The 23,960-nt window shown below is 38.1% G+C and overlaps 1 protein-coding gene across 2 annotated transcripts in view; it reads left to right on the top strand.

Annotated features, from left to right (window-relative positions):
- LOC138324148 (ras-related protein Rab-37-like) overlaps positions 1-16,997 on the top strand; it is a 50,316-nt gene extending 33,319 nt beyond the window's left edge. The window contains exons 4-5 of one of the 2 annotated variants that reach the window (XM_069269234.1): positions 1,565-1,679; positions 11,208-16,997. In XM_069269234.1, coding sequence (XP_069125335.1) covers positions 1,565-1,651 — 87 coding nt within the window. In that variant the 3' untranslated portion in view covers positions 1,652-1,679; positions 11,208-16,997. The remainder of the gene's footprint in view (positions 1-1,564; positions 1,680-11,207) is intronic. The other variant, XM_069269233.1, reaches the window with a different exon arrangement.
- Positions 16,998-23,960: the final 6,963 nt, after the last annotated feature.

The following is a 23,960-nucleotide window of genomic DNA, read 5'->3' as shown; positions in this document are numbered from 1 at the left end:
AGTCCCTGGAGCAGAAAGAAAGGGGCCCAATAGGGAAATTAGAGGTTACTATTTAAAGTCCTTCAGAAAAGAATCAATGAACCTGTATTCAGAACATTTCTTGGAATTAAAAACCAGGTGAGCGATACAGACCCTCTGGGCCTCTTGTTTAGGTACATAAGGGGCCAAATAAAGGCCCTTCTGCCAATTTTATGCAGCGGGATTGAACTGGGTCAATCATCGGTGACCAGGTAGCTCAGCAATAGATCATTCGGCTAGTGTTCGGAGTTCCCAGGTTCGAATCCCGGTCTGGCTGCTACATTTTCTCTTATCCCATTACATTTATGTATATACGTGTATTTTCATAAATTCTTTAAAAACTATCTAAAATATACATGTTTCAAAAAGAATAAAATGTAGTATTTTCCCCATTTAAAGGTAAAGACCCTTGAAATCATTGAGTAAGAAAATCACTGAATTAGGGAAACACATTTTAAAATAGATAGATTTTAATAGGAAATTTATTTTTAAATATGGTGACATGAGATTCATTTACACATACTAGACATGAGGCCTAACAAACATCAAGGAGCTGGTGTGTGTGTGGGGCCAAAATATATAGCCACATCTTTATGACATTCAATCTGTATCAGATAATTGTTCACGACTCATGGGCTTTTCTTCAAATTGAATACAAAAGTATTATATTTAATGCATTACTTTGGTAATGATTGTATTATACCGCCAGTTGCAAGATGCACCTTAATTATCAGTAATCAGCTGATTAATGGTTTGCTAACAGGTACTGTTACAGGCCTGATATAATTATTTGTGTTTTTAGCTTACCTGTCCCGAGCTTATGTCATGGCGGAAGGGGAATAGAGTTTGTATAAATTTTGGCTCTGACCCCCAGGGGGCAGGAGGGGCAGGGCCCAATAGGGGAAATAGAGGTAAATCCTTTAAAACGCTACTTGTCGTAGAGTTCTGCATTTAATGTAACCAAATTTGGCCAGAAACATCCTTGAGGGAAGGGGAACAGAGTTTGTTTTAATTTTGGCTCTGAACCCTAGGGAGGCAGGAGGGGCGGGGCCCATTAGGGGAAATAGAGATAAATCCTTTAAACACTACTGGTCATAGAGTTCTGCATGGAATATAACCAAATTTGGTCAGAAACATCCTTTGGGGAAGGTGAACATTGTTTGTATAAATTTTGGCCCTGACCCCCTGGAGCAGAAAGAATGGGTCCCAATAGGGAAATTAGAGGTAAATCTTGAATTCCTTCAGAAAAGAAACAATGAACCTGTAATCAGAACATTACTGGGCATTATAATAACCAGGTGAGCGATACAGGCCCCCTGGGCCTCTTGTTATTAAAATCCAACATTCCAGTTTTAAAGAGCGTCCCATGTAAACTACATATTTTGCTCTATTTTAGATTTTCTTTAAAACGACACTTACCAGTCATCGTGGGAGACTTATAGTTGATTGTACTCAAATTTTAAGAAAACATTCCATATTGGGCCTTTACATTTCCCTTCTCAGGTGGACGAAGGGAGATAACTTGTATACTTTTGTTATGTTACAGGAATATGGTGTGGCCTTCATGGAAACAAGTGCCAAGACGGGAATGAATGTAGATTTAGCTTTCATGGCAGTGGCTAGGTTTGTATAATACATTGAGCTTTCATGGCAGTGGCTAGGTTTGTATAATACATTGAGCTTTCATGGCAATCTGAAATCAAACTTACACCCGGTCCACCCCAACTGCGAACGATGCGTGTATATAAACCCCTATCGCTCTACCGCTGACTTGTATCGATGTATTGAATGAGTGTAGTTATTTATAGACTCCAGTACTGTCGCCAAATCCACAGGTAAACTGGTACTGGATGCTACGCTCGGGCCTCTCATCCAGCTTAACGAAACTGAATGGCTAGTTAGCTTAACCGATCTATATATCATCATCAACAATGCGTCTGTATCTACTTAAAAACAAAACAAATATTCTTCAAATTGCATAAAAATTCACTTGACTAGTATTTCTTTATTTTAGATATTTTAACAAATCTTCATATTTCTAGTAAAACTGCATATGAAACTCCTTATAGATCTAGCTATGCTCATTACGTAGGGAACCGCCATAACATGTCCCGGCTGCAGGCCGTGTGCAAAAAGTCAAAACACACGTGGGATTTATAAGACGAGTCCTAAACTGTCCTATATTTAGGATTTTCAATAAGTGGTTTGTAATATTATTACAGCAAAACTGACAAGCTAGAAGGTTAGTGGCATTTTAAACCGTACTGTTATATATAATTAGCCATCAGCTTGGATCTGGTGCCGTACAGATAGTGAGTTCACTCACGATGTGATTATTGCAAGCCAACGTAAATGCTATCGGAATGCTCTTTAAAGTTTGTTAATGATCTCAAACACACTTAAAACTTATTGTGGCAATATTAAAGTAACTAAATTATAATATTTTTCAAATAGTTCTGATAACTATTCATGTGTAATATCTCCAGACATTGACATGTGTACGGATCGAATACGGCGGACTGCCAATGTTTTTGACATGTTCTGCAAGATATATTTCACTGTTTCAGTTACGGTGGCCAATAAAAGAAAACAAGCACAGTGCAATTATATTATGTTATTTCTTCTAAATACAACACTTTTTGTGCAAGTTGTCAAGCATTTATTGTGAATGTTTTGCAATGAAATTACCACCTTTATAACACTGAATTTGTGGTTCCCCGGACATCGTTTTCCCCAAAATTTGAATGCGCAAAATATACCGATAGTAGATTTTTTTCAGTATTTAAAGCCATAAGAAAAAATACATGTGCAAAGTACACTGGTGTGTAAGTAACACAAGATTTTACGGTATTTGTAACATTTACGATTGTGTTTGGTATAGCTGATGTAGCCAGAGCGCCTCGCGATTTACCTGTGGATTTGGCGACAGTACTCGAGTCTAAAAATAGCCACGTTGTGTCGGTAGAGTGTTAGCGTTTATCGCTACACGGTACAGAATTTCTCGCTGTGTTACAAATCAATCGATTGACGGTAAGGAACTTCATAATATTTATCATTCGCAGTTGGGGTGGACCGGGTGTAAATCATGCCAGCGAAGGCCGCTTTAAAAATAATTGGCCTAGGCCTACATATTTATTTATGTATTTCTTTCTGGAATCTGCAAACATACTGTATAAGGAACCTGCAGAATAATACTGAATAATTCATAAATCAACATTGATTTCAACATTCCAAGTGCACAGTAGGCCTAGGCTACCACAATACGACACCAGACTAACGGTATATTGAAAGCATCGCAAACAAAAGAGACGCAAACATCCATCCAACATTAAAAACATAATCTCCTTGATCATCTCTACATTCTCGCTGAGATAGTCCCCTAAAGGTTATGCTGATAGATTGATTGTAGAGTGAGGATTGATCTATAGGTGCGAACCCCTCCATTTGTTTATACCGGTAATTAGTCGAGAAAATGCTTGAATTGTTAGTTTGACTTTCACTGCATCATCAACTTTCAAACTGGCATAGGGGAGGCAACTTATATTTAGAAAATGTATTTAATATAATTTGAAGTATTAAAAGAATTTAAGGATATATTCTTTTTAGCTCACCTGGCCCGAAGGGCCGGGAGCTTATGTCATGGCGTGGCGTCCGTTGTCCATCTGTCAGTCAACATTTCCTATAAATCGCTACTTGTCCTAGAGTTCAGCATGGATTGTGACCAGATTTGGCCGCAAACATTCTTGGGAGAAGGAGAACAGAACTTTTGGCTCTGACCCCCCGGGGCAGGAGGGTCAGGGCCCAATAGGGGATTTAGAGGTAAATCCTATAAATCGCTACTTGTCTTAGAGTTCTGCATGGATTGTGACCAAATTTGGCCGAAAACATCCTTGGGGAAAGGGGAACAGAATTTGTTTAAATTTTTGCTCTGACCCCGCGGGGGTATGAGGGGCGGGGTCCAATTGGGGATTTAGAGGTAAATCCTACAAATCGCTACTTGTCCTAGAGTTCTGCATGATTTGTAACCAAATTTTGCCGCAAACATCCTTTGGGGAAGGAAAACAGAACTTGTATAAATTTTTGCTCTGACCCCCCGGGGGCAGAAGGGCGGGGCCCAATAGGGGAATCAGAGGTAAATCCTATAAATCACTACTTGTCCTAGAGTTCTGCATGGATTGTAACCAAATTTAGCCACAAACATCCTTTGGGGAAGGGGAACAGATCTTGTATTTTGGCTCTGACCCTCTTGGTGCAGCAGGGGCAGGGCCCAATAGGGGAATGAGAGGTAAATCCTATAAATCGCTACTTGTCTTAGAGTTCTGCATGGATTGTGACCAAATTTGGCCACAAATATCCTTGGGGAAAGGAGAATAGAATTTGTTTAAATTTTTGCTCTGACCCCGCGGGGGTAGGAGGGGCGGGGCCCAATTGGGGATTTAGAGGTAAATCCTACAAATCGCTACTTGTCCTAGAGTTCTGCATGAATTGTAACCAAATTTTGCCACAAGCATCCTTTGGGGAAGGAAAACAGAACTTGTATAAATTTTTGCTCTGACCCCCGGGGCAGAAGGGCGGGGCCGAATAGGGGAATTAGAGGTAAATCCTATAAATCACTACTTGTCCTAGAGTTCGATGGATTGTAACCAAATTTTGCCAGAAACATCCTTGGAGGAAGAGGAACAAAACTTGTATAAATTTTGGCTCTGACCCCCTGGGGGCAGAAGGGGCGGGGCCCAATAGGGGAATTAGAAGTAAATGCTACAAATCGCTACTTGTCCTAGAGTTTTGCATGAATTGTAACCAAATTTTGCCACAAACATCCTCAGGGGAAGGGGAACAGAACTTGTATAAATTTTTCTCTGACCCCCCGGGGGCAGAAGGGGTGGGGACCAATAGAAGAATTAGAGGTAAATCCTATAAATCACTACTTGTCTTAGAGTTCTGCATGGAACTTGTCCTAGAGTTCTGCAAATTTGGCCACAAACATCCTTTGGGAAGGGGAACAGAACTTGTATAAATTTTGACTTTGACCCCCTTGGGGCAGGAGGGGTGGGCCCAATAGGGGATTTAGAGGTAAATATTCAAATTTTTTCAGAAAAGAAATAATGAACCTGTATTCAGAACATCACTTGGCATTATAAACCAGGTGAGCGATACAGGCCCTCTGGGCCTCTTGTTTGAATATGTTTTTTCTTCCATTTTCTTCTATGGCACAAGCTATCAACACCATTGTCCAAAAATCCATGTGAGAAAAAGAGTTTAATAGAAAATGGGAGAAATATCCACAAGAGTTTAAAGCCATAATTTCCTAAGGAGATGTTTAATATGTAAGGATGTTTGTAGAATTTACTTCCCAGTGGTCTTTTTAGGTCACCTGACCATAGGTCATGGTGACCTATTGCGATAGCCTTTTGTCCGTCGTCGTCCGTCGTCCATCGTGCGTTAACTTTTTGTTGTGAATGCAATAACTTGAGTAAATGTGAACCGAGATTGATGAAACTTTGTATGTAGCTTAATATTAACAAGATCTCGGACGAGATCGAGTTTCAGGGTTGCTGGGTCAAGTTCAAGATCACTGCTACTATTTTTAGAAAATCCCTATCAGCACTCTAGCGGCTTCATTCCTTGAGTGATTTTGATCACACTTCACTCATAGACAAAGGATCATAATATCTCGGACAAGTTTGAGTGTGAAGATTGCCAGACTAAGGTCAAGGTCACTGTTACTTTTTTTAGATAATTCATTTGTCAGCACTCCGTCGTGCGTTAACTTTTTGTTGTGAACGCAATAACTTGAGTAAATGTGAATCAAGATTGATGAAACTTTGTATGTAGCTTAGTATTAACAAGATCTCGGACGAGTTCGAGTTTCAGGGTTGCTGGGTCAAGTTCAAGGTCACTGCTACTATTTTTAGAAAATCTCTATCAACACTCTAACGGCTTCATTCCTTGAGTGATTTTGATCACACTTCACACCTAGACAAAGGATCATAATATCTCGGACAAGTTTGAGTGTGAAGATTGCCAGACTAAGGTCAAGGTCACTTACTATTTTTAGATAATTTCTTTGTCAGCACTCTAGCGGCTTCATTCCTTGAGTGATTTTGATCAAACTGCACACAAATACAAAGGACTGAAAAAGTATGAGTTTCAAGGTTGTAGGGTCAAGGTCACCGTTACTATTTTTAGAAAATCCTTTTCAGTGCTCTAGCGGCTTCATTTCTTGAGTGATTTAGATCAAACTTCACACAAATTTAAAGGACCATAATATTTTCGACAAGATACAGTTTCAGGATTGCCAGGTCAAGGTCAAGGTCACTGTTACTATTTTTAGGTCACCTGACCATACGTCATAGTGACCTACTGCAATAGCCCATTGTCCATCGTGCGTTAACTTTACTTTGTGAACATGATGACTTGAGTAAATGTTAACCGAGGTTGATGAAACTTTGTATGTAGCCTCAACAAGATTTTGTACGAGTTTAAAAATGGGAATTATTCGACAGTAAGGTACAAGTTATTGCCCTTTGTTCTAATTTTATCATTGTGCTTGTGAACAAGATAACTTTGGTAAATGTGAACTGATTTTGATGAAACTCTGTATGTAGCCTTATATCAACAAGATCTAGGATGAGTTTGAAAAAGGGAATTTTTCGACGGTAACTATATTATAGAGTTCATGTCCTTTGTAATAATGCTATTATTGGACCTTGTGTTCTAAAGATATTGTGGTGCTTTATCAGAATTGTGAATTTTATAACCCTTGGCCTCTTTGTTTGCCCCTGGGGAGGAGACTAAGTTTGCTATAGTTTATATTGAATACTTCTTGGGTATATTTTGTTTATTTTCTACTGGAAATTTTTCAAACTTTTGATTCACATTATAACCACAAGAGGACATTTTGCTATTATGTCATTTTGACCCTGTCTCATCCCCAAAGGCTGAGGGGTGGAGCCCAGTGGGGTCCAAATGGCTTAAATTTTCAGGTGACCGTTAAGGCCCATGGGCCTCTTGTTTCAAAATATGCCAGTTATTCTATATATCATTATTCATTGTTCATATCTATTCCTAATATAATACTTCCAAAATCTTTGGAGCATTTATTTTTAACAACCTTATAAGATTAAACACTTCCATGATTTAACCAATATGCAAATATATAATTATCCCATAATAACAGTCATTCTTCGAAAGCACGAAATTTGCAATCTGTTATTTCAATCAATATTGATTGAAAATAACCTGAACATGTACTATTACCTCTATTATGATCTATCTTTAATATTTCAATATATTATTACCCTGTCTAGAATCTGAGCTACGCCTCCTTCAGTACTTTCAGTACTTTGATTTAAATACATTCATATATGTGGCGGCGACTGACAAAATTGGTCCAAATGTGGCGATTATCTGAAAGTTGTGAAAATCAATTACCTTGACCTACTTTCAAGGTCACAGGGGTCATATATGCTAAAATCTTTGAACGACTTTTTCTCAATAACCCTAAGGCCCAGAGTACTCATATCTGGCATGTAGCATGCTGGGATGAAGGGCTACCAAAATTTTCAAAATGAATGACCTTGACCTTCTTTCAAGGTCACAGGGTCAAATAGGCTAAAATCTTTTAATGGCTCTTCTCAATAACAGTAAGGCCCAGAGTACTCCTATTTGGCCTGTAGTATGCTGGGATGAAGGGCTACCAAAGTTGTGAAAATAAATGACCTTGACTTTCTTTCAAGGTCACAAGGTTCAAATAGGCTTAATTGTTTGAATGACCACTTCTAACGAACCAAACGGTCCAGGGTACTCATATTTGGCCTGGTGTGTTGGGATGAAGGGTTACCAAAGTTGTTAAGATGAATTACCTTGACTAACTATCAAGAAATTTTGATCTTCGATCTTCTCAAATTCTGCCAGTGTGATTTAGTTGACACTTGCATGAAATGATCCTGACATGGTTCGGACCAATTGTTGTTATATTTTATGTTGATCCAAAATCCAAGATGGCCACTATAGCCCCATCTTGAAAACACATTTTGAACTTCTCCTTAAGTTCTACCCATGAAGTTTGGCAGAATCTTGCATGAAATGATCCTTACATAGTCCGGACCAAGTGTTTTTATTTTTTAACCATGACACCATATCTAATTAATTTCCTATACGGCTGTTGCCACGGTAGTCAGATGACCGTTAAGGCCCTTTGGCCTCTTGTTTATGTAACATCATTGGCAGCCTTGTGGCATGACGTCAATGTTCATGACGTGATGATTTGACATCACTAATTTTGTCATTAAAGAATGTACATGTTGCCTTATTCAAAGTCGCATATCTCTTAAATGCTTTATCCTACGGCTTTAATATTTTGTAAACGTAATCTTGTTGAAATTAACTTTGTGAACAGCATATGTCTTTTTGTCATCACCGTCTACTTCAGAGTCTAAAATCATATAAAAAAGAAAACATTTACAGTTTTTGCATGTGTGTAGAATGATATCTTTTTATATACCGGTACAGCGATACCGCTTATTATTTAGCAAAACCTGTAACGGTAATTGTTTGGATCCCTTTGATTTCCTACACAGCTCGGCGATGATCAGTTTGCTAAACTTTTCTGGGAAGGACAATCATTTTTAATATAAATGAGCTTGCTCCAACTCCTAGGGACTGAGGGGTGGGGCCCCAAAAAGGCAATTTTTTTTAGTTTTAGCTTTAAAATCCTACTTCTCCTTAACTCATCAGTGGATTTCGTTCATATTTGGCGTGAAACATCATTAGGGAAGGACAATCATATTTTATGAAATGATTTTTGTATTCCAAGATGGCTACTAGCCCACTTCCTGTTTTCAGGTTTCAGTGAAAATCGGTCTATAGAGGTTTTAAGGGATGGTGAACAATATACAAACATTTTTGTAAAGATTTTGGAATTCAAAGATGGCCACTGGCCCAATTCCTGTTTTCAGATTTAGGTCTCCGATCTCAAGGAAAATTGTTGAAAACTTCCTGTTTTGAGGTCATCTAACCGAAGGTCTGGAAGAACTATTGTCATCGCGTTTCAACCGTCGTGCGCCATGCCTCGTGCGTATTTATACAAATTTGTTTGTCCAAATGAATGACCTTGACCTTCATTCAAGGTCACAAGGGTCAAATTGGTAAAAATCTTTAATAGAGTTCTTCAAATAACCAAGAGGCCTAGGAACCTGATATTAGGCCTGTGACATACTGGGATGAAGGGCTACCAAGTTTGTTCAAATGAATGACCTTGACCTTCATTCAAGGTCACACAGGTCAAATAGGCTGAAATATCTTGTTAAGACTTCTGCTTCATAACCAGGAGGCCTAGACACCGGATATTTGGCATGTAACATGCTGGGATGAAGGACTACCAAGCTTGTTCATATGCATGACCTCGACTATCATTCAAGGTCACAGGGGTCAAATAGGCTAGATTCTTTAAACAATTCCTTTTTAATAACCAAGAGGCCTAGGAACCTGATATTAGGCCTGTGACATACTGGGATGAAGGGCTACCAAGTTTGTTCAAATGAATGACCTTGACCTTCATTCAAGGTCACACAGGTCAAATAGGCTGAAATATCTTGTTAAGACTTCTGCTTAAAAACCAGGAGGCCTAGACACCGGATATTTGGCATGTAAGATGCTGGGATGAAGGACTACCAAGCTTGTTCATATGAATGACCTCGACTATCATTCAAGGTCACAGGGGTCAAATAGGCTAGATTCTTTAAACAATTTCTTTTTAATAACCAAGAGGCCTAGGAACCTGAAATTTGGCCTGTGACATGCTGGAATGAAGGGCTTCCAAGTTTGTTCAAATGAATGACCTTGACCTTCATTCAAGGTCACAGGGGTCAAATAGGCTGAAATATCTTGTTAAGACTTCTGCTTTATAACCAAGAGGCCTATACACCTGATATTTGGCATGTAACATGCTGGGATGAAGGACTACCAAGCTTGTTCATATGAATGACCTCGACTATCATTCAAGGTCACAGGGGTCAAATAGGCTAGATTCTTTAAACAATTTATTTTTAATAACCAAGAGGCCTAGGAACCTGATATTAGGCCTGTGACATACTGGGATGAAGGGCTACCAAGTTTGTTCAAATGAATGACCTTGACCTTCATTCAAGGTCACACAGGTCAAATAGGCTTAAATCTTTAAACAACTTCTTCATGATAACCAAGAGGCCTAGAGACCTGATATTGGGATTATAACATGATGTAATGAAGGGCTACAAAGCTTGTTCAAATGAATGACCTTGACCTTCATTCAAGGTCACAGGTGTCAAATAGGCTAAAATTGTTAAAAGACTTATTCTTAATAGCTAAAAGGCCTAGAGACCTGATATTGGGCCTGTGACATGTTGGGATGAAGGGCTACAAAAGTTTGTTTTAATGATTAACCTTGATTTTAATTTAAGGTCACAGGGGTCAAATATGCTATATCTTTAAACGACTTCTCCTTAATAACCAAACTACCTAGGGACCTGATATTGGGCCTGTGGTTTCCTGGGATGAAGGGCTACCAAGTTTGTTCAGATGAATGACCTTGACCTTCATTCAATGTCACAGAGGTCAAATAGGCTAAAATCTTTAAACGACTTACTTCTAATAACTAGGTCAGATGACCTATTGTCATCATGCACTGTCCGTCGTCATGAGCCGTCCGCCATGCGCTGTGCTTATTTATTCAAACGACTTCTTCTCAATAAATGATTGGACCATGTAAATACGATAACTTGTGTAAATATGCACCCAGCTTAATTTAGACTTTGTATGTAGACAGTACATTGGAAAGATCTTGGACAAGTTTGAAAATCAGCTTGATTCGACTTTAACTTTAAGGAGTAATTGCCCTTTGCGATAATAATTATTGAATCTTGTGAACACGATAATGTGAGTTGATATGAAACCAGTGAATCTTAATGAAACTTTGTATGTAGACCTATTAGATCTATGTTCTTATTTCATGAACAAAAGACATCAGTTGGCTAGTAAATGACATTACTACAGGGGTAATTTATATCAAATATCAGGTGACCGTTAAGGCCCATGTGCCTCTTGTTTAAGAAAAGACTGACATACAATGGACATGTATATAAAAATGGCAAATTGCCTCACACTGCTACACTATGCTATATGATATCATACCAATTCTATTTTCACAGAGATTTGAAGATGAAAAAGACACGAAAACCAACAGAGCCAAAATTCAATGTGGCAGATTATGTGAACCAGGAGAAAAAAACGGGGGGATGCTGTAGCTAGTCCAATACATGCAATAGCCATGTTCAATCTAGCTAGATGATGGAACAGCTATTTGAAACAGTAAACTGGGATATCTGAAGGGGACTTTGTTCCACATGAACGACACTGGAGTTTATGAGTGCATATAATGGACCGATATTATATGGTTCAAATCAAGAATGCCATCATTAAATTGTTATAAAATAAGGTTGTTGATTTTTTTTTTGTAATATTTTAATATACAGAAAAAGGACTCATTTGACCAGACCATTGGTTTTATTATGATGCTTTGATCTATTCAGAATATTAATGTTCTTCAGGGTACATATACAGTTATCAGTACTGTTTGTATCTGTCTAATATTTTTTTTATTAAGGGTTGTCTCCCTTGTTAAATTCTGTCTGCTGTGATGATAAAACATCGTTATTCTATCTCGATTATGAATACATGTAGTTGATATACAGTCGAATCTGAACAAACGACCATCTGTATTAAGCGACCCTCTGCTCTAAACGACAACTTCAATTCACCCCAACCATTTCACTATATATTTCAACTAAATATTAAACGACCATCTCTCTAACGCGACCAGCGACCACAAAGTTTCCTTCCCGTGGTCACAAAAAATCTCAACTACCAGGAAAACGAATGTCATTTCGATCATTACAAAACGCCCATCATCTGGTCGCCGGTTTTGACACGGCTTGGACAGAGCAATTGAGTCTATAGGTTGTTAATGTTAACAAAAGAGATGTGAAACAATTAGCCTGTAACTGAAGCCATGTATAAGTAATGCTACCCTTGGGTATTTGTATCTGGCTGGTCTTTTCACACCTTGGTTACCGTCAAACCCTGGGCCCATAGACGGAATGGGTCAAGTTCAATGGCCGTCTCTATTCATTTGAAAGGATATTACGGTTAAATAATAAACTGTTTGATACAACAGGATAAACATTATTTAAAACAAACACTAGCAGTGACTGACAATACTTTACTTAGATGAAAATGAAATATGGAAGCAGTCGAACAAACAACACATGCAGCGTTTGTTTAGGCTGCCATCTCAATTTCCCTTGAGTGGTCGCTTAAGACAGATTCGACTATATTAAAAATATATAAGATTTGATTGACTTTAAAAACTATATGAATTTGTTTTTGTCACTTTGTTTAAAGAGATTAGGCAAAAAAAATTACTTTAGGGTTACCCGACTGATCCTAAATTTTTACCCCTGACCCTCATTTTTCCCCCTTTTTTCTACGAAAACGAATTAAAAGTCACGATTTCGATCTTAGACTCTGGTTCTGGCCATTACTTTAGAGTGAAAACACTATAAAAAAAATCCTGACCTACTGACCCTATTTTTTTTGCCAAATTGTATCCCTATAAACAGACATTTTTTTTTTGTCTTGTGTTGAGTTTTTGAGTATATTAAAATGTTCCTTTATGTTTATTATACTGCTCTGTATTTGGAAAATTAATATATCAAGCCTTTCTCTTTACCTGTAATTTTTTTTTGCTTTGTTGATTACAAAAGTTAATTTAGATATGTCAAATATTGTATGTGATGAGTTGTAGCTGGCTGTCCAACTGGGCTTAATTGTCACCAAATTATAGGTTTAATGTAGTGTGTCCATCTCTAAGAATAACTCCTTGATTTAGGTTCATTATATTCAAACTCTCCCATACTTGACAGGGTTCAATCCCGCTGTTACTAGGGAAAAGATAACTGTCTTTTACCGGTGTAGGGAAAAGACAGCTCACACGTGCTATAGACAGTGACACGACATCTTACACATGCTATAGACAGTGACATGACATCTTACACGTGCTATAGACAGTGACATGACATCTTACACGTGCTATAGACAGTGACATGACATCTTACACGTGCTATAGACAGTGACATGACATCTCACACGTGCTATGGACAGTGACATGACATCTCACACGTGCTATAGACAGTGACATGACATCTTACACGTGCTATAGACAGTGACATGACATCTTACACGTGCTATAGACAGTGACATGACATCTTACACGTGCTATAGACAGTGACGTGACATCTCAAATGCGCTATAAAACGACGTGACATCTCACACGCGACATTCAATGACGTGACATATCACACGCCTTATACAATGATGTGACATCTCACACACGCTATACAATGACTTGACATCTCACACACGATATACAATGATGTGACATCTCACACACCCTATACAATGACGTGACATCTCACACGTGCTATACAATGACGTGACATCTCACATGCGCTATACAATGACGTGACATCTCACACACGCTATATAATGATGAGACATCTCACATGCGCTATACAATGACATGACATCCCACACACGCTATACAATGACGTGACATCTCACACACGCTATACAATGACGTGACATCTCACATACACTATACAATAACGTGATATCTCACACACGCTATACAATGACGTGACATCTCACACACGCTATACAATGACGTGACATCTCACACACGCTATACAATGACGTGACATCTCACACACGCTATACAATGACGTGACATCTCACACACGCTATACAATGACGTGACATCTCACACACGCTATACAATGACGTGACATCTCACACGTGCTATACAATGACGTGACATCTCACATGCGCTATACAATGACGTGACATCTCACATGCGCTATAAAACGACGTGACATCTCACACGCGACATTCAATGACGTGACATCTCACACACGCTAAACAATGATGCAACATATCACATACGCTATACAATGACGTGACATCTCACACGCGCTATAACAATGATGTGGGGCCGCGGTGGCCGAGTGGTTAAGATGTCTCGACATATTACCACAAGCCCTCCACCTCTGGGATGCGGGTTCGAATCTCATGTGGGGCAGTTGCCAGGTACTGACCACTGGTCGGTGGTTTTTCTCCGGGTACTCCGGCTTTCCTCCACCAACAAACCTGGCACGTCCTTACATGACCCTGGCTGTTAATAGGACGTAAAAATAAACAAACCAAACCAAAAAAAACAATGACGTGATATTTCGCACGCGCTATACAATGAAGTGACATCTCACATGCGCTATACAATGATGTGACATCTTACATGTGCTATACAATGACGTGACATCTCACATGTGCTATACAATGACGGGACATCTCACACGCGCTATACAATGACATATACATCATCAAAACATGCGGCGACATCCTTTATTTTGACACATTAATTTCCGACATTCCTATGATAGTGGCGCTTTGGAAATGTTTCTTTATGACTGTATTTTCCTAATCTTCCGTTAAAGTATGGGAGGAAAAGAATCAAATATGGGTCTGTCAGGTTGACAGTGATATCTCAACCCTCATGAAAGATTTTGGCTGTCAACCTTCGGCTTTTGATTCTATTATTCTTTGTCAATTACATTATGTTGATTTTCCTTCCTTTAGTGAGATGTTTGTTACTCTGTGTAGTAGTTTTTGGACTACGATGTTTTACTTGGAATAGTGTCCGCTTTGTGGTCTTTAGATACTGCATATGACCAAAGCTGCATGCACATTTGGGGGTAAGTTATTTTTGTATAACATTAGCGTGTAGCTCATCTTAGCTAACAATATCACTGGTTTGAAGAATCAGAAACATTTTTTTTAAATTTTGTCACTCTCTACATATGAATCCATAACATTAGAATATACTTTACAACTGTCAAGAATGAGGTGGGTTTTTTGTTGTTGTTTTTTTTTTTTTTTAACTTTTTTGTCAAACTTTTTGATGTATTCAGTCTGCATTAGTGTAATCTTCTCATTAAATAACATTTAATTCAGTCTGCATTAGTGTAATCTTCTCATTAAATAACATTTACTTTTCTGTGTTTATATCCAACGAAAGAAAATAAAAACTCTTAAAATAACTTAATTATTACAATTGTATATACATTATTTCATCATGATTTCAGAATCACAGTGATAAATCCTTGTAGTACAGCACTCTATGGGTTAATCTGGTTCCCCAGTTATTTATATATTGTATTATTTAGATTCTTCCAATCCATTCAATTTTGGAGAGGAAAAAATCAACTATTTAACTTTATAATAAATACTTTGTATTGTTGGGCTCAAAGTACTACACTGCTGTGAATGTGTGGGTACATTCCGTATCTAATTGTTTATTTATATAACACTATGGCAAGTTATTTTTGCTCACATGTAAATTGATTTAATTCTAAATACTATAATTAAGATCATTTTTTATTATTTTTGTATTAAGTTTCCATGTTTCAATCAAGAGAAACTGATATTTTCACCACTGCTTCAAATTTGATATCTTGTAAGTCTCCAGTTTCCCAAATTGTTTGTAAACTTAAAGATGCTCCAACGCTGACAAATGGTATTTTTTCTCAATCAAAAACAGGAGGAGATGAATTAGAATTTTTCTTCAGTTACAAAAGTTACTTACTTTACACCATTACCACCATTGGAAAGTTTGAGCTAATAATTTTACTTCCAGGTAAAAATATTAAAAATAATTGTGTCCCGAAAAAATTCTGTTGCACTATGTCCTGTATAAAATGAAGTACTGATTGTGCATGCACCAAAAGCAAAATGAATTATTTTACATTATGTTTTGTGTTAGAAAAACCTGTATATACACACAATTAAACACCAATCATTGTTCAAATGATGAGTATTGTTTATGCTCTGTCGGCGGTGGAGCAGCTTTAAGGAACCTGCCTTATGTAAGGTTTTCCAATGGAGGATTTTAAGGTAACAAATTTCCATAAGTTAATGAATATTCATGAAACTGGACCATGATGTTGCTCAGCTTCTTTTTATGAATTCCCCTTTTAGACTTTTCCTGTAAATCCAGTTTTAAGGCCCAACTGTGTTTTACAAAAGTGTACCTAGTGTTTTAGTGTATACACCAAAGTCTATTTCTACTAGTGGCTATCCAGTGGTTGTTAGAATTGGTTATGTGGTATAACTCATTAGATATACCGGTACCTTACCATAGTTAATCTGCCTACAACATCTGTTCCATGTATAAGATATACCTTCAGCTATAGGAACTCAATGTGTATGGAATTGTGTTCAGTATTTAATAACATATTTAGTTCGAAACACTATGCCGTAAGTATGACCGTAGTGATTTCTTTCCAAATATGATGTGTAAATTTGATGTTGGTCCTGACTTCATTTGTTTACAATTTTCTTGCTGGACACGATTTTTTTCCCCCATTTACCATTGATCAATTCTAACATATGTTACCTGTAAATTAATTAGTTTTCCACCTAACAAATATGTTGGCAAATGTTTTGTATAGTTTTAGTTGGTCTTCACCAAGTGATATTATTTAAGTTCACTGTTCTAGTCCAGTAAAAATACGAAAAATAGAGGCCTATCCACATAATTGCAACAGAATTTGTTTTCTGCTTTTTGGGTTGGAGGATCTTAGTATTTTACCATGAAAAAAGTCGCCAAAAATCGTATGTTCGGAAAGTCGGTTTTTCAACACAGGAAAAATAAGGAAATATATAAAAATTACACTTTTGACCACTTTTCAAGTACAATATCTGCTATTTTTGCAATACTTGAAATATGAAATCGGGTATATAGTAAGACAAACTTTAGGTTAGTACAAATAAGTTGAAATGATACAATAATATCAGTCAATCCAAGAAATAAAGAAGGATGTATATTTTGTACTTGTTATTTTTATCATTTGTTGTAAAAACGGTATAAATATGCACATCTTATTGAGTAATAAAAACTTCCTATCACGTTAATTTGGCTGAATACCAAAATATGTCTAAGTCCATAAATCTGCAATACAAAAATCTTAATTTTTCGAATATGCTTTATTCATTTGTCATAAAATTTTGCCAGTAAATAAATCAGAACTGTGATGATTTTCAGCTATAAAAGTGAACTTGAACTTTTATTTTATTCCTTTATCTCATTGAAAATTGTATAACCCCAATCCAGTTACATTATGGAAAAATGAAAAACTGACCTATGCAAATATTTGATAAAAAAGAAACTTCAATCTCATTTTATAAAGAGCGCTCCATTATGGTGGTAATATCTGCCAAAGGATTTTGCAATCTTATTAGTCACAAAATAGATATTCATATTTTTGACATTTCAACTTATTGACTTAGCCAATTAGAGAAGTTTAGTCAAATTGGCACTAAATGAGGATTTGATCGACCTCACGTCTTTTATATTTGGGGATATCTTGATATAGTAGTCTTTTTTAGGTGAGTATAGCCTACATAGAATCTGAATTAATAACTATCTAAACACTTGAGACGGTACGTACTGAATAATTCTTGTGTAGCGAAAAACTGCGGGAGTTATATAATTACGTATTCCCAGCCCGCAGCCTTCGGAAGATGCCTTCTAGGGTAGCGTCAGGCACCCGCCACAATACCCGAGTTTTAATTAAAGTAGAGTGGGTCGTCGAGTAAAACACAATTCAACGCCGTTATAAAGATCCACGTTTATTCAGCAACAATAGCATTTACAGGATAGAGTTACAGTTCACAGGATAACCACTCCGCTCCCTCTAGCATAGAAACGTGCACTTAGACAATAGTCCAATCCAGCTAATTCCTGAACTCTGTCCCAGCTAACACCTGAACTCCGTCATTTAAACCAGCTAACACCTGAACTCCGTCATTTAACCCAGCTAACACCTGAACTCCCCGAGCTTCAGTTTCGTGCCTCTTTTATACCAAACATGCAGGAGCCCTGCAGGAGCGCAGCAGGAGCGCTGCAGGAGCACCCCGCTCCTTTGCAGGAGCGGTGGGCTCTGGTTACCAAACTTGACAATAACACTAAAAATTAACACTTAGAAAAACGATTAGCCACAAGTAAATGTTGACCGTTTGTAATATCGATGTGGACACTGGCAGATTTTCCAGACCGATGTAGCCATTTGTTATAGATAATGGGGATGGGAGGCGATTAATACCTCTCAAATAGGGGGGCAATAAAATTAAGGGAGCCCCGCAGACGATAAGTGCCACGGCTGTAGATAATTAATAACTTCACGGATTAAGGGTCCAGCGTGTCCCCCATCTTATTACCAGCTGTCAACAGATAGATGCGCTATAGAAAAGCACTAAATAATGATGTATAGACAAAGTCTACAGAATATAGAACCACACAATAGAAAATATAGAAAAATAGTACACTTCCCCCTCCTTTGAAACACTGAACTTCCACAGTTCAGCTAAACGCTTGCCGTCTTAAAACTCCTTATCCTTATAAAGACGTTAACGTGATTATGAATATGAATACAAAAAAATCATTATTTACAACACATACCAAAACTAAAATAAATCTAAATAGCATCTAACAAATCTCACATCTATTCGGCATGATAATCATCGATGTCCAAAAACTACTGAGACATTACCTCGTCCCTACTAAACTAACATTACACTTGGATATTATTGATACCAGTAAAATCAAATATTAAATACAATCATTTGTTCTATGTACACTACTGTAGACTAGCAATACTATACTGGAATTACCCGTCTACGTTAACAATGTCAACTCATGATCATCTAATTAATCGGCCTGAATAATCGGGAGTTATCAACTTAACTTGTAACAACTCATAAAACAAACTCGTGAAACAAATAGTAACTCATGAAACAAATAGTAACTCATGGAACCAAATAGTAACTCGTGAAACAAATAGTAACTCATGGACCGGAAGTTCAATTTTACATAATCAATCCAAAGTTTAAATTCTGAGAAATTACTAGCACAAAATCTCGAATGATGACATAACGATACTCACACACTTTCAGTCACATAATTATATATTATATATGCATAATTATAATGGAGGCAACGTAATCTGACGAGGAAGACGTTCAAAACGTTTGTATTGAAATTGATCAAAATAAATGACACTGCCTAACTATTATAATAGTCCAAATAGAATGTACAGTTCCGCGTTAATATATAATCCAAAATGAATGTCACAATTCTATCTTTATATTAATCCAAAAGAATGTCACAATTCAGCTTCAGTATTAATCCAAAAGAATGTCACAGTTCAGCTTCAGTAATAATCCAAAAGAATGTCACGGTTCAGCTTCAGTAATAATTCACAGGAATTTCACAGTTCAGCTTTAGTAATAATCCAAAAGAATGTCACAGTTCAGCTTTAGTAATAATCCAAAAGAATGTCACAGTTCAGTATCAGTAATAATCCACAAGAATGTCACAGTTCAGCTTCGGAAATAGTACATTTTTTTAGAAAGTCGTTATAACTGCTCTGCGTCTTCTGCGTTTCTTGAATTTTGAAAGTGAATTTATCGTTTCAGTCCCTTTTTGCTTTTAATCGCGTGGGTAATTTTACGTTTGTATGGTTTCTTCCTCATTTCTCGTTTCACGATTGTCAGTGTTTCATAGCCACTTTCACTCCCTGACTCTAGATCCTCCGATACAGGTTTTACATTTATCCCCGCGTAATAAGTTTCTTCGTCAACTCCCTTGTATGATTGCATACAATGTGAAGTGAAGTCTTCTATTCACTTCCGATACTCTGGCTCATTATGGGCTGTAGTTGACACCTCTGGTTCACCACTTCCATTGTTGTTTTGAGCCTTATATGGCTTCTAACACAGGTTCCGTTCGTCGGAAGAAGTGGACCTGTCATTGACTACGAGTTTTTCACGACTTGGATGTTTGGAGTGTTTTGGTCGACCTTTTGTACCTGAGTTTATTTCCCGTGTCCCGACAAGAGGCTCGGAGATTTTCCCTTGTACAATCGGTTACCCGGTTATCCCCTATCCCCTTAGTCGCGCTCGCCCGATTGTCACGTTGAGTTGGTCCACTAACATGACCTGGGCGATCATAGTCTCTTGTCGGGTTCTTTTCAGAGCTCCAATTACTCTGATGAGACATGCCATTATGTGGGTTTCCCTTACACACACGGTTTCTTCTTTGAACATTGTTCATATATCATTAATATCTCTTCATTAAAACTTCGAAATCCCCATCTCATATATGACATGCTTTCTCTCTGTAGTTCTCGTTCCCCAGCGCGTAAACATTCCTCATGAATAGCATTGGACACTGCTTCTGAAATGTTCCTCGGTTTCGTTCTCTTTACCGCGAGACGAAAATCCTCAGTATCGCCACACTTATTTAGAAATGCCTGAAGGGAATGTTCTCTTGCTAAATCAGGTGTGTCCTGATAGGCATGCCTGTACAAATCATCCAAGGCTTTGGCAAAATCTCTTAGTGGTTCTCCTTTGTTCCGTCGTCTTAATCTGGCTTCTTTTACATAGGTTTCTTTCATGGCTTTGAATCCAAATCGTTCGTCCATTTTCCGCAGCAAAAGATTAAAGCTGCCTTTGTATAACGATTGTAGACCATATACATATGTCGAAGCCTGGCCGCGTAGAGTGGTTAATATCACCCGTCATTTCTTTTCCTCGTTCCACAAATTAAGGTCGGCGATGTTTTCAAAATAATCGACGAACTCTGGCCATATATCTGTACATTTTCCACTGAAAGTTCTTTGTACTTTGTATTCCAACTGACGTGGTGTTTGGAACGGAGAGTTATTGCAATTTCGGCACACTGCCGTTGAATTTAAAAGTATTCCACACTGTCATGATAAGTAGGAATAAGTCGAAGAGTCCACAGGGCAGACCTAGCTTTGTATATCGTTGCATGTCACTGGGAACGTTATCATAGCTCCAGTACATCAACAAAATAGCTAATCCAGATTGCACAATTATTAAGGACAATGTGCACATCAACAGCGAACAGCACAATCTTGTCGCGTTTTCTGGATCGGATCTGTGAAGGACGTTGAATCTTTCATCTTGACGGCTCCTGTTTAGGGGAGTTCTAGCCGCCATCCTACATCTGGGTGTGCTGGTGTCACGCAGACTTAACGGCGATACGTCGAGTCCTAAATCCACTAGAGGTAATTTATCCTGCTCCATAACAAATTGACGTGAATAATCTCAGACTAATACCAAAGCGCTGACACCAATTGTAGCGAAAAACTGCGAACTGATCCCACCGCCGCCACCAATTGTAGCGAAAAACTGCGAACTGATCCCACCGCTGCCACCAATTGTAGCGAAAAACTGCGGGAGTTATATGATTACGTATTCCCAGCCCGCAGCCCTCGGTAGATGCCTTCTAGGGTAGCGTCAGGCACCCGCCACAATACCCGAGTTTTAATTAAAGTAGAGTGGGTCGTCGAGTAAAACACAATTCAACGCCGTTATAAAGTTCCACGTGTATTCAGCAACAATAGCATTTACATGATAGAGTTACAGTTCACAGGATAACCACTCCGCTCTCTCTAGCATAGAAACGTGCACTTAGACAATAGTCCAATCCAGCTAATCCCTGAACTCCGTCATTTAAACCAGTTAACACCTGAACTCCGTCATTTAACCCAGCTAACACTGAACTCCGTCATTTAAACCAGCTAACACCTGAACTCCCCGAGCTTCAGTTTCGTGCCACTTTTATACCAAACATGTAGGCGCCCTGCGTTACCAAAATTGACAATAACACTAAAGGAGCGCAGCAGGAGCGCTGCAGGAGCACCCCGCTCCTTTGTAGGAGCGGTGGGCTCTGGTTACCAAAATTGACAATAACACTAAAACATAACACTTAGAAAAACGATTAGCCACAAGTAAATGTTGACCGTTTGTAATATAGATGTGGACACTGGCAGATTTTCCAGACCGATGTAGCCATTTGTTATAGATAATGGGGATGGGAGGCGATTAATACCTCTCAAATAGGGGGGCAATAAAATTGAGGGAACCCCGCAGACGATAAGTGCCACGGCTGTAGATAATTAATAACTTCACGGATTAAGGGTCCAGCGTGTCCCCCATCCAATTACCAGCTGTCAACAGATAGATGCGCTATAGAAAAGCACTAAATAATGATGCATAGACAAAGTCTACAGAATATAGAACCACACAATAGAAAATATAGAAAAATAGTACACTTGAATGAAAAAGACATATGATTCAATTTGGACTTCAAATGTCCTTGGAAAAGGCCAAAAGACCAACTTTGAGCAACCATATTATCTCAGGTAGTGAAAGTAAAATGTTTTAATGTAAAATGTAAAAAGCCTTTAATCAACAAGTTTTATTTAAAAAGATTCAACCAAAATGAGTATCAATGGTATTGTTGATCATAACAATTTTTTATCTTAACAATCCAACAAAAACATATTTGGCTGTTCCAAGGACATAATTATGCAAATTATCGTGCTGTCTATTTTTTCCCTGTGTTGATTTCAATGCTATTTTTTCAATCTATGGACTGTACAGAACATGTCTATTACTTTCCTTGACAGTGGACTGTACAGAACACGTCTATTACTTTCCTTGACACTGGACTGTACAGAACAGAACACGTCTATTACTTTCCTTAACAGTGGACTGTACAGAACACGTCTATTACTTTCCTTGACAGTGGACTGTACAGAACACGTATATTACTTTCCTTGACAGTAGACTGTACAGAACACGTCTATTACTTTCCTTGACAGTGGACTGTACAGAACACATCTATTACTTTCCTTGACACTGGACTGTACAGAACACGTCTATTACTTTCCTTGACAGTGGACTGTACAGAACACGTCTATTACTTTCCTTGACAGTGGACTGTACAGAACACGTCTATTACTTTCCTTGACAGTGGACTGTACAGAACACGTCTATTACTTTCCTTGACACTGGACTGTACAGAACACGTCTATTACTTTCCTTGACACTGGACTGTACAGAACACGTCTATTACTTTCCTTGACAGTGGACTGTACAGAACACGTCTATTACTTTCCTTGACAGTGGACTGTACAGAACACGTCTATTACTTTCCTTGACAGTGGACTGTACAGAACACATCTATTACTTTCCTTGACACTGGACTGTACAGAACACGTCTATTACTTTCCTTGACAGTGGACTGTACAGAACACGTCTATTACTTTCCTTGACACTGGACTGTACAGAACACGTCTATTACTTTCCTTGACAGTGGACTGTACAGAACACGTCTATTACTTTCCTTGACAGTGGACTGTACAGAACACGTCTATTACTTTCATTGACAGTGGACTGTACAGAACACGTCTATTACTTTCCTTGACAGTGGACTGTACAGAACACGTCTATTACTTTCCTTGACACTGGACTGTACAGAACACGTCTATTACTTTCCTTGACAGTGGACTGTACAGAACACGTCTATTACTTTCCTTGACACTGGACTGTACAGAACACGTCTATTACTTTCCTTGACAGTGGACTGTACAGAACACGTCTATTACTTTCCTTGACAGTGGACTGTACAGAACACGTCTATTACTTTCCTTGACAGTGGACTGTACAGAACACGTCTATTACTTTCCTTGACAGTGGACTGTACAGAACACGTCTATTACTTTCCTTGACACTGGACTGTACAGAACTCGTCTATTACTTTCCTTGACAGTGGACTGTACAGAACACGTCTATTACTTTCTTGACAGTGGACTGTACAGAACACGTCTATTACTTTCCTTGACAGTGGACTGTACAGAACACCGTCTATTACTTTCCTTGACACTGGACTGTACAGAACACGTCTATTACTTTCCTTG

The sequence above is a fragment of the Argopecten irradians genome, chromosome 5 (genome assembly GCF_041381155.1).
Source record: "Argopecten irradians isolate NY chromosome 5, Ai_NY, whole genome shotgun sequence".
Classification (NCBI taxonomy): Eukaryota; Metazoa; Mollusca; class Bivalvia; order Pectinida; family Pectinidae; genus Argopecten; species Argopecten irradians.
The sequence above is the reverse complement of the archived record's forward strand: the minus strand, read 5'-3'. Positions and strand labels throughout refer to the sequence as shown.